Source organism: Prionailurus viverrinus, chromosome B3 (genome assembly GCF_022837055.1).
Source record: "Prionailurus viverrinus isolate Anna chromosome B3, UM_Priviv_1.0, whole genome shotgun sequence".
Taxonomy (NCBI): domain Eukaryota; kingdom Metazoa; phylum Chordata; class Mammalia; order Carnivora; family Felidae; genus Prionailurus; species Prionailurus viverrinus.
Genome location: NC_062566.1, coordinates 79,982,807 through 79,995,204, shown reverse-complemented (window position 1 = coordinate 79,995,204; position 12,398 = coordinate 79,982,807). Strand labels below are relative to the sequence as shown.

At 38.0% G+C, this 12,398-nt stretch overlaps 1 protein-coding gene across 4 annotated transcripts in view; it reads right to left on the bottom strand.

Moving 5' to 3' along the window:
* FAM177A1 (family with sequence similarity 177 member A1) overlaps positions 1–12,398 on the bottom strand; it is a 28,031-nt gene that overhangs the window by 2,085 nt on the left and 13,548 nt on the right. For 2 of the 4 annotated variants that reach the window (XM_047864452.1, XM_047864451.1), the window contains 3 exons: positions 5,831–5,897; positions 4,442–4,539; positions 276–2,291 (listed from right to left, as the gene is read on the bottom strand). In XM_047864452.1, the coding sequence (XP_047720408.1) occupies positions 2,085–2,291; positions 4,442–4,539; positions 5,831–5,897 (372 nt within the window). In that variant the 3' untranslated portion in view covers positions 276–2,084. Of the gene's footprint in view, positions 1–275; positions 2,292–4,441; positions 4,540–5,830; positions 5,898–12,398 lie in introns of those variants that run through there. The other 2 variants (XR_007153350.1, XR_007153351.1) reach the window with 2 other exon arrangements.

The window sequence follows — 12,398 nt, the reverse complement described above, 5'->3', positions numbered from 1 at the left end:
CTAAAAACACTATTTTTAAAAATCTGTCTAGCTTTATTAACCAGTACCAGGGTTACACTGTACAAAACTCCATTTCGTTAAGGATTTTGTTAGAGAAATTAACTCAGTGTAAAGATTCTCAATTATACTGTTCTGTGTTTAATTTGTTTATGAGAAGAAAGATTAGAAGAGGGCAAAATATCATGAACTATGATCCAAAGGAAATAGTAATTATAAAAAGAGTTGAAAAGGAAGGAAAATTGAAAGAGGCTTAAAAATAAGACAAAACCATTTAATGCATTTCTGGGAAATTTTATAGTTTGCATAAGTAAAGTATAAAAATTTAAGGCACACTGAATAACTATATAAACATTACAAACTGGCCACTGTTGGACAAGTAGAGAAAGTGAAATTTAAGAAACAAAACCTTCATAATTCATCTTCCTTCTACTACAATCAGAAGAGTTTCTAGGTAAACTTTCAGATCTAGTGCCTTTCAAGAGAGAAGATTCAGATCATCTTTAGATATGCATGCCTTCACTGGATAAACCAATAAATATCTGAGTTAGAGGTCCTATCTCAAATGAAGTTTAAAACAAATTGGAGGAGGTCAGGTTAACATGTTTCAGCGCTACTGGTAAACTAAAATTTATGGTGACATTAATTACATAATCTGAAGATTAATCCTTTAAGTACTAAATTAAAGAGTTTACACCCATGACCAAAAAATTACCATCATATACCATGAAGTACCATACCACAAATCCTTCTAACTGAAGATTCCAGATGAAAAATTATCTTTCCTAAATCCTTCAAATTTTAGTTGAAGAACTTAATGGCCAGATGTTCGTGTTCACTGATAAAAGATTTCCTTAACAGGCCTACTGTACCCTATGTTAGAGTTTCTCTGAAGCCATGTTTTATATAAAAATACTTAAGACTGAAAGCTTAATGCTGTTTTGGACAACCATTAATCTCTGAAAGCTTTAAGTTTGTGAAAAAGCTTTTAAGAGCAGCGTTTCTGAAATACTCCACACATTCTTCCTTACCCACATTTAGTTATAAATCAGTCATACAGATATCTGTAAGACTATGAGCACATACTTAGGAATATTTTCAAAATCAGTTTCATATTACACTTTTGTTAAGTTTTGCCAATAGCACAGTGGACTCTAGAGAACTGACCATACCTGGGTTAAGTAAATTGTCCACTTTACTGTTGTTACTTTGAAAAGGTAATAACCAGTCACCACTATGCTACCATGGCACCTTATACAATATTCAACAGTGAGCCCCTGAAGGGTTAAGTCTTCATCTGTCCCTTACTCCACCCACCTCACTGCAACGACTTATCCCATAGGAAGCATTCAGGGTCCACTGAGTGACAAAACCAGGATGCCATGTGGATGACCACTAGGTGTTACCACTTGAATACAAACACGTTAATAAATTCATCCCGTAACTAGTGTTTTTAACATAATTTTCAAAGCTAGTTATTTGAGTACTGAAAAAGAAAAAGATTAAGTAGTAACCTGCATTTAAAAAAGTAAACCCATCTTAAAATTGGTGTTATCTTTTCATAAAATATTCTCAAGGAAAGAAAAATCAAAGTGCTTTTGTCTTGCTCCTTTTATTACACACGGTAAACCATCCTTAGTATGAAATTAATGGTTAGATGTATAAATGTAAGACAACATGAGAAAATCTATGGGGGAAAGTCCTCATTTTAATCTGAGACCAGGAAGATCAGCTCCAATTAGTCTTAATCAGTAATTTAACTATTTTTTTTCTTACAAACACAAATAACAGACACGTTTGATAATTTAACTCTTAATTGGCAATTACGGCTCTAGAATGTCCTTATTTTTTTAAAGAATATTTTAAAACCAAAGCACTAACTTGACATACAGTAAAAGCATAATATAAATGCCCAAATTTCAGATCTGGCTTTTGCTAGATAGACCCTAAGAATAAAGAAACATTTCTCCCTTTCCAGATAATAATTTAAAATATAAATAATTGTATTAAGTCCCACTGAATAAAGAATGTGAAAGTTCCTGATATTATAAAAACCCTAGAGTTTGAAGTTTGATAGTCATTTCATTCTACGGTGGGACAGAGACTGGATTTTGTTTGTTTTCCATAACTACTTCACAGTCTGCCTCCATTTCAAAATTGAGATTCACAAATGAACTGGATGCCCCTGTTTCTGGTTGATCCGTCTGGACAATGGAATCAGCTTGCAGTTTACTCTGCTGGTACTGTCTTTCTGCTTCTTCAGACATCCTGTTTTCTTCTTCTTCTTCTTCTTCCTAAAAAGAGGAAATATCAAGAATTGTTGAAATATAAATGCCCAGAAGAAATATTTGTTCCCCTGCTTTCAACTACTTGTGCCTTTGTTTTTTTTAAACTAAAACATTAGTGTCATGTCCAATTCAGTTTGGTCAAATTAAGACAAGACTTACCTCCCTGTCCCCTGTTCCCAAACTGAAATGGAAACTATTATATGACATTTTAAAGAAAGTGATGTTATTTTTAAAACACGGTACAGCACTGCTTCCCTTAGATGGGACCTGAATTAACTTTGACAAAGGCTATATCTTTTCAGATTCTAATCTAAATTAAAAAATTGCTAGAGGCGCCTGGGTGGTTCAGCCAGCTGAAGAAGTGTCTGACTTCAGCTGAGGTCAGGTCTCGTGGTTCATGAGTTCGAGCCCTGCATCAGGCTCTGTGCTGACAGCTCAGAGCCTGCAGCCTGCTTCAGATTCTGTGTGTGTTTCTCTCTCTCTGCCCCTCCCCCACTCATGCTCTAACTCTCTCAAGAATAAACATTAAAAAAATTTTTTTAATTGCTAAATACTGTATCACTTCAATTATAGGATATCAGCCTATTCAGTGGAATAGGGTGGTCTATTCACTAAATGGTATAACATGGTTAATGCTTCTGTAAGCAGCTTGTATACAGATAAGGCAGTCACTGCCCTCAAGAAGTTTACAATCTAGGAGGGAAGTTAAGACATGTAAAAAGAGTATTAAGACAGAAAGGAATAAGCGCTATAGAGATTTAGACAGTAAGTAATTTCTAGTTCCAGAACTACTAAATTCATGGAAGAAGTGGCAATTGTATCAGTCAACACAATATGGGTAGTTAGTACAGAATAAGTAACCTGTCAAGATCATTCTAGAGCTTGCTTGAGAGAAAACAAGAAAAAGAGAACACTTAGGACTCTTTAATAGTCCAGGTGAGGTAATGAGGCTGTAAACAAGGCTGGTAGTGTTAAAAACACTCATGTGTTCATAAAACATTTTTGAAACCATATAACAAATATAAAGTAAGCTGCCTTAGGCACTCTCCCGTTGCACTCTGCTCCAGTGACAAAGTACTATTCTAGCCACTTCTCCAGATACATGACTTCTCTTCATGTCTCTACATTCTAGCTTTAGCTGAGCTGCCCTCCCCATTTGCTTGAAGGAAAATAATAAAAGATTCCAATATTTATCCCATGCTCATCTATATACATTGGGTGCTTTTTCTAAGCATTTTACATATTAACTCATTTAATCTGTAGAGCAACCCTGAACATGGATGCCACACTTCTGATTATTAAGATGAAGAAACTGAGGCTTACATGGGGCACCTGGGTGGCTCAGTCAGTTAAGTGCCTGACTTTGGCTTAAGTTGTGATCTCCCAGTTCACGAGTTCGAGCTTGCACTGGGCTCTGTGCTGACAGCTCGGAGCCTGGAACCTGCCTCGGATTCTGTGTTTCCTTCTCTCTGCCCCTCCCCCCACTCACACTCTGTTTTCCTCTCTCAAAACATCAATAAACATTTTTAAAATTTAAAAAAAAAAAGAAACTGAGGCTTTACAGACGTTAAGCATCTTGCTCAAGGTTACTAAGTTAGAAGTGGCAGAGTCAAAACTCGAATTCAGACCCTTTGGTTCTTCAGCCCATGCTCTTGAGAGCTAAACTTTTCTCATTCCTTAAGGCTCAACCCATTTTACCCCCACCCTAAGACCTCACTACATTTGCAGACAAAATTGCTTCACCTCTTTGTGCCTTAACAACTGGCACTTACACATTTCTAATACTTGTAATTTTCTGTGCACCTAACCCTCCACATCTATATATCCTAAGTATAGAGACTAAGTCTTCTTTGCTCATCTTAAAATTGCAAAATTAATCCAAAGAGAGATGTATGAAGATTAAATAACACCTCACATAACACCTAGCACAATGAAATCTAGCTTAGTTTCACACCAAGATCCTAGAGAAATTTCAGTATTAAAAAATACATAAATTAAAAATATCTAAGTTGATAAATTAATAACACTAGAATGAAATGCCTATCCTAAGGGAGCTCTCTTTTGGGCAGCTAAGGACGATATATATGCTCATTACACAACCCATGAAGTCCACAGTAAACCGAACTGAATGAAAAAAATGTAAAAAGGAGACACACCTCCTTCTTCATCCGGTAATACTCATCAATGGCATATTGGTATTTAGGGGTGCTGATGCCCAAAACAGATGCAATCTTCTCTCCAAGAAAGTCACACACTAAGGATACAAAAGTTAGATGACTTACACAATTCCATAAACTTTTCTTAAGTATTTTCTATGTGCAAGACACTGTAAAAATACAAAAGTTACAGTCTCTGCCCTCAGGGAGATTATGAACACTTAATACATCTCTTCTGTGTATCTTCCTTGATTTCCCCAAGAGGCACTGTTCCTAACAACACTCTCCTTATACCTCTAATTATAACCCATATCACCATGTATTATAATTATCTATTATGTGTCTATTTTTTAAAGAAAAACATATACTCTTAGAGAGATGGGACACCATTAGGCTGTAGGAGAGGAAGGGCTTGTTCTCTAACACTCACTGAGTGCCTGCCACATGCCAGGCTTGTGAAAGGTTAGACTCAGAAGGGCTGATGAAGCACATCCAAAATGTAATCCAGGTCTGAATGTAAAGCTCATGTTCTTTTCATTACACCACACTGTGTAGGTATATTAAGTGCTCAGTAAACGTTTCTTGTATGAATTACTGCTCAAAATTAGCTCTAGTAAAAAGCAGAAAATGACAGAAGCTATGAGGGAGTTAAAACTGGAAACAGAGGAAAGCTTTATGATTTAAAACCTATGTTTAGGGGCGCCTGGGTGGCGCAGTCGGTTAAGCGTCCGACTTCAGCCAGGTCACGATCTCGCGGTCCGTGGGTTCGAGCCCCGCGTCGGGCTCTGGGCTGATGGCTCAGAGCCTGGAGCCTGTTTCCGATTCTGTGTCTCCCTCTCTCTCTGCCCCTCCCCCGTTCATGCTCTGTCTCTCTCTGTCCCAAAAATAAATAAACGTTGAAAAAAAAAAAAAAATTTTTTTTAAAACCTATGTTTAAAGTTAGCATGATTAAGTCATAAGGTGATAATTCATTTCCTTCAAATATGACTTAGTTACAGCTCAACTTAAGATATGAAGTATTAATGAAATTAAAATATAAATGAATTATAACTACAGGCTCTAGAATAAGCAGACAGAATGACAACAGTATCAGTAGGAAATCATGTAACAAAATAGCAAAATAGCTGCTGACAGAACTAAGTTTCAAAAACACAAAAATTAATATAAAATAAATTAATAAAGCCATTTTTCAGTTCTTTAAAAAAAAAAAACACCACAACCAGAAGCTGAAGATTAGATTAACATCTTCTAATGCTAGCTAGCTGCTGAAAGTAAAGTAATTACCTCCCTATTGTTTCTCCTTCACTTTGGAAACACCCCATTTGGCAAAGCTCCTGTTTTTGGAGCATATTATAATAGTTATACAATACTCAAACAGAAAAGTAGTACCTGAAAGGGTTGATGTGGCAGCTCGAAGCATGTAAAACCATAAGTAGGGGCCCCAGGTAAGTTTTGTCTGCAACAAGAAGTCAGGTTAGCAACATTCATACCTAAACTCATTCTGTATATTTAGGCCAGAATGAAGTAATCAAATACTTGGTTGGCACATAAAACATTCTATAAATAGTACTATAGACTACAATCCAACTAAAAATTTAAAAGTTTTATAGACAGAATTCTACAAAGACATTTTATATTTACCCATTTAACTACCACCACCTTAAACCCATGGAATAACCAAAAAAAGCAGCAGCCCCTAAAAATGGAGTTGGTAAGTCATAGTCTTGATTATTTATGAATTTACAATCTATAGCCTTTCTCCTGTCTTGCTGGTTTTTTTGCCTTTATTATTGATAAGCACAGTATCAGAGAGATGATGCAATAAATAGAAAGGGACCTTAAGAAATCACACAGTACATGGGAATGCAAACTGGTGAAGCCACTCTGGAAAACAGTATGGAGGTTCCTCAAAAAACTAAAAACAGAACTACCACTATGACCGAGCAATTGCACTACTAGGTATTTATCCAAGGGATACAGGTATGCTGTTTTGAAGGGGCACATGCACCCCAATTTTTATAGCAGCACTATCAATAACAGCCAAAGTATGGAAAGAGCCCAAATGTCCATCGATGGATGAATGGATAAAGAAGATGTGATATACACATATACAATGGAGTATTACTTGGCAATGAAAAAGAATGAAATCTTGCCATTTGCAACCACCTAGTTGGAACTGGAGGATATTATGCTAAGCGAAATTAGTCAGTACGAGAAAGACAAATATCATATGGCTTCACTCATATGAGGACTTTAAGATACAAAACAGATGAACATAAGGGAAGGGAAGCAAAAATAATATAAAAACAGAAAGGGGGACAAAACATAAGAGATGCTTAAATATGGAGAACAAACAGAGGGTTGCTGGAGGGGTTGTGGGAGGGGGGAGGGGCTAAATGGGTAAGGGGCATTAAGGAATCTACTCCTGAAATCACTGTTGCACTATATACTAACTTGGATGTAAATTTAAAAATAAATTAATTCAAAAACATTTTTTAAATCATACAGTACAACATACTTTATGATACAGTAGGCAAATTAAGATTCAGATAAATGAAGCAGAATAAGTAAGGGTATATCAAATGAACTTTCAATGGTGGGAAAATAAATGACCAATAAGCAACAAGATGAGTTTTTCTGTTTCTTTAAAGGTTATAAAGGGACTAGACCATATAGCCCAAGACAAGCTGACTGTATATTTATAGGACCAATGGTAGAATGCAATCTACATTGTACAATTCCATTGTTAATCTTGATGCTGCACTTCCCACAGAATACTTCTGTGAAGCTTGCCACACAGATGACAGTTTGCCTCTGTGGATGAAATCAGTAATATAAGCATGCTTCACTATACCAATATTTTTGTTTACCAAAAGGAAGTAGAGAGCAATCAATCAAATAACAATTATTATTATTATTTTAATACTGTTTCCAGGAAGGAGAAAAAAGATAACATTCTTAGCTAAGATATGTTCATGATTATAAGGGTATTAAAACAGCAAACACAGGAATATCTGTAACTGGGTAGACAAACTAAAGAGAAAAGGGGGAAACATATAACACAATCTTCTCATGAAAAGTGGGTAAGCGAATTTCTGTGACAGGATTCTTGGAAAGACACAGAAGTGAGTTAGCTCCTCCACTTCTATTTACACAAGAATGAGTGTCCAAGCAAATACATTCAACTAAGAAAATACTGTATATTTATGTTTTCCTCAATCAAATCTAATATATGTATATCTTCTACATTCAGAGCAGGAAGCATCTCTCTTATTTGAGGATAAGGGTTATTTTAGGGACTCTGTTTAAGATGCTCTCATCTTAATGTTTACCTTTTTTTTTAATGCTTATTTTTGAGAGAGAGAGAGAGAGAGAGAAAGAGAGAGCAAGTGGGGAAGGGCAGAAACAGGAAGACACAGAATCCGAAGCAGGCTCCAGGCTCTGAGCTGTCAGCACAGAGCCCAACGCAGGGCTTGAACTCACAGACTGCGAGATCACGACCTGAGCCGAAGTCAGACGCTCAGCCGACTGCGCCACCCAGGCCCCCCTTCATGTTTACCTTACAGTCCTTCCAGCAAATGGGACAGTGCAGTAATCTAGGGAATGGAACCAGTTTCTATAACACATTATAATGATAGGGCCAAGAAACTACTTAGAAAGGGATTAAGCAGGCTTTTGAAGGAAAGCATATATTTCTAAGTGGACCAATTCTCCTGGGGTTGTTTCTAGAGAGAACAATTGCTAATAACCATGTGGTGACTACCAAAAAGTCAAACCTGCTCCAGAGCTGAGGGACCGGATAAGGATCCCCGAATAACATCTATCATCACACACAATTATACAGAATGAACGTATAGGGCTCTTTGTTTAAACACTGACCTCACTGAATCAAAAGGACAGATGACTCAAGAGCCTACAATGGAACCTTGCCACTACTGCCAGCATCGCTACTGCCACCACCATCCCAGTAATAAGAAAAATGGACTAGATCTTGGTCTTCAAGACTTCCAGTTTATGATGCAAACTCAAGCTGATTCATTTTTTCTACAAAAATTTAAGTATCAATCTCTTCCTGCATAAAGTATCCATCTCTTCCTTAATAGAGAACTATTGAGACTTGCTATCTTTTTGGTTTTTAAACTTATTTTTAATTATTTTTTAAATGTTTTATTTGTTTTTTATTCTCAAATTAGTTAACATTCAGTGTAGTCTTGGTTCAGTAGAATCCAGTGATTCACCACTTACATATAACACCCAGTACTCATCCCAGTAAGTGCCTTCCTTAATGCCCATCACCCATTTTCCCCACCCCCATCAACTCTCAGTTTGTTCTCTGTATTAGGAGTCTCTTATGGTTTGCCTCCCTCTCTGTTTATACCTTATTTTTCCTTCCCTTGCCCTATGTTCATCTGTTAAGATTCTCAAATTCCACATATGAGTGAAATCATGTGATGTCTTTCTCTGACTTATTTCACTTAGCTTAATACCCTCCAGTTCCAACCACATTGTTGCAAATGGCAAGATTTCATTCTTTTTCATCACTGAGTGGTATTCCATTGTATATATATACCACATCTTCTTTATCCATTCATCAGTTAATGGACATTTGGGCTTTTTCCATAATTTGGCTATTTGTTGATAGTGCTGCTATAAACATTGGGGTTCATGTAGCCTTTTCAATCAGCATTTTTGTATCCTTTGGATAAATATCTAGTAGTGCAATTGCTGGGTTGTAGGGTAATTCTATTTTTAACTTTTTGAGGAACCTCCATACTGTTTTCCAGAGTGGCTGTACCAGTTTGCATTCCCACCAACAGTGTAAGAGGGTTACCCTTTCTCCACATCCTCACCAACATCTGTTGTTTCCTGAATTGTTATTTTTAGCCACTCTGACAGGTGTGAGGTGATATCTCATTGCGGTTTTGATTTGTATTTCCCTGGTATGAGCGATGTTGAGCATCTTTTCATGTGTCTGTTAGCCATCCGGATGTCTTCTTTGGAAAGGTGTCTATTCATGTCTTCTGCCCATTTCTTCAGTGGATTATTTGTTCTTTGGGTGTTGAGTTCGATAAATTCTTTATAGATTTTGGATATGAACCCTTTATCTGATATGTCATTTGCAAATATCTTCTCCCATTCTGTCAGTTGCCTTTTAGTTTTGTTGATTGTTTCCTTTGCAGTGCAGAAGTTTTTTGGTTTTTTTAGATTTTTTTTTTAGTGTTTTATTCATTTTCTGAGAGAGAGAGAGAGAGAGAGAGCAAGCAGGGAGGGGCAGAGGGAGACACAGAATCTGAAGCAGGCTCCACAGCCCAGAGCCTGATGTGGGGCTCGAACTCACGAACCATAAGATCATAACCCGAGCTGTAGTCAGACGTTTAACTGACTAAGCCACCCAGGCACCCCAGCTGTGCAAAAGCTTTTTATCTTGATAAGGTCCCAATAGTTCATTTTTGCTTTTATTTCCCCTGCCTCCTCCAGAGGCATGTCAAGTAAGAAGTTGCTGTGGCCGAGGTCAAAGCAGTTGCTTCCTGTTTTCTCCTGTAGGATTTTGATGGTTTCCTGTCTCACAATTAAGGTCTTTCATCCATTTTGAATTTACTTTTGTGTATGGTGTAAAAGTGGTCCACATTCATTCTGCTGCATGTTGCTGTCCAGTTCTCCTAGCACCATTTACTAAAGAGACTGTCTTTTTTCCACTGGATACTCTTTCCTGCTTTGTTGAAGATTCACTGGCCATATATCTGTGGGTCCATTCTGGGTTTCCTTATTCTATTTCATTGATTTATATGTCTGTTGTTGTGCCAGTACCATACTGTCTTTTTTTTTTCTTTTTTTTTTTTTTAATTTTTTTCAACGTTTATTTATTTTTGGAGCAGAGAGAGACAGAGCATGAACGGGGGAGGGGCAGAGAGAGAGGGAGACACAGAATAGGAAGCAAGCTCCAGGCTCTGAGCCATCAGCCCAGAGCCCGACGCGGGGCTCGAACTCACGGACTGCGAGATCGTGACCTGGCTGAAGTCAGACGCTCGACCGACTGCGCCACCCAGGCGCCCCAGTACCGTACTGTCTTGATGATTACAGCTTTGTAATACAGGTTAAAGTCTCGGATTTGATGCCTCCAGCTTTGGTTTTCTTTTTCAACATTACTTTGGCTATTGGGAGTCTTTTGTGGTTCCATACATATTTTGGGACTGAACAACTTACTTTTAGATTACAAAAGTAATGCTTATTTACTGTATAATACTTAGAAAATGGGGCAAAATATAAAGAACATCTAAGCCACCCATTTTTCCACTACCTGTAAATAATTATCATTAATATTTTAGTATATTTTCTCAGTCTTTTCCTAAGTGTGTATGTTTTTTACAACACTGTCATACTTTCTCTATCCTGCTCTTTTTCCCATTTACAATATTGGCATTTACCCAAAAGAACTGAAATCTGGACCTTGAAGAGTTACTTCCACTCCCATCTTCACTGTAGCATTATTCACAACAGCTAAGATGTGGAAACACCTAAATGTCCACTGACAAATGAATGGATAAAGAAATTGTGATGTATACATATAATTGAAAAATTCATCGTGAAAAAGAAGGGAATCTTATCATATACAACAACCTAGATGAAACTGAGGACATTATGCTAATAAAATAAGCCAGTCTCAGAAGGACAAATATTGCATGATAGGCCAGCAATCAGCATTTCTGATCCTGCCCACAAGCCACCTATTATTGAGACTAAGTTCCAGGTAAATGCAGTTGACAGGTAGGGGATTCCTTCTGTCAGCCCCCATTCATGGAATGGAGGCTATACCATGGGCACGGTGCCACTAAGAATATTGGGGCACTAATAGGCCTGGTTCATGAGGCAGTGAAAAAAACCAAGAAGATCTAAGGCTCCCCACCTCCACCAAGCAGTCAGCTCTTAAAGTAGGTGTGTCTCGGGGCGCCTGGGTGGCTCAGTCGGTTAAGCGGCCGACTTCGGCTCAGGTCATGATCTCGCGGTCCGTGAGTTCGAGCCCCACGTCGGGCTCTGTGCTGACAGCTCAGAGCCTGGAGCCTGTTTCAGATTCTGTGTCTCCCTCTCTCTGACCCTCCCCCGTTCATGCTCTGCCTCTCTCTGTCTCAAAAAAAATTAAACGTCAAAAAAAAAATTAAAAAAAAAAAAAAAAGTACGTGTGTCACTCAGAAATGCACCACTGTCCCTACCACCAACTTCAGAGCTCTGGTTAAGAGATTTTGCCCAGGAGAATAAGCCATAAAACAGATAGTTCCTAATCTTTTCCCAAAGGAACTGACTTCATTTGCAACAGAGCTGGAAAAGTTCAAGCCCAAAGGGTGCTCTCAAAATCAGTAGAGATTATGGTGAAAGGTAATTGAGAGGAAGTTCTTAGAGTCTATAAAGATGCAGGCTAAACTACAGGCCAGCTAGTTTTTTTTTTTTTTTTATGTTTTTAAATGTTTTATTTATTCTTGAGAGAGAGACAGAACATGAATGGGGGAGGGGCACAGCGAAAGAGGGAGACACAGAATCCGAAGCAGACTCCAGGCTCTGAGCTGTCAGCACAGAGCCCGACATGGGGTTTGAACTCATGAGCTGTGAGATCATGACCTAAGCCGAAGTCAGATGCTCAACCGACTGAGCCACCCAGGCGCCAACCCCCCCCCCCCTTTTTTTTTAGGCCAGCTAGTTTGTAGGAGAGAAGAGGACATGGGGAGGAGACAGACTTCACTAAAATAATCCAACAGTCACTAAACAGAACAAAACAAAACAAAAACACAAGCAAATAATAAGACTGGGTGGGAGGGAGGAGAGGGAGAAGGCAAGGGGCAGTACCCAGAGTTGTTGCAATATGTTATCTAAAATGTACAATTTCCAACAAAAAACTAAGAGTCATGCAAAGAAACAGAGAAGTATACTCTGTACACAGGAAGAAAAGCAGGCAACAGCAACTACC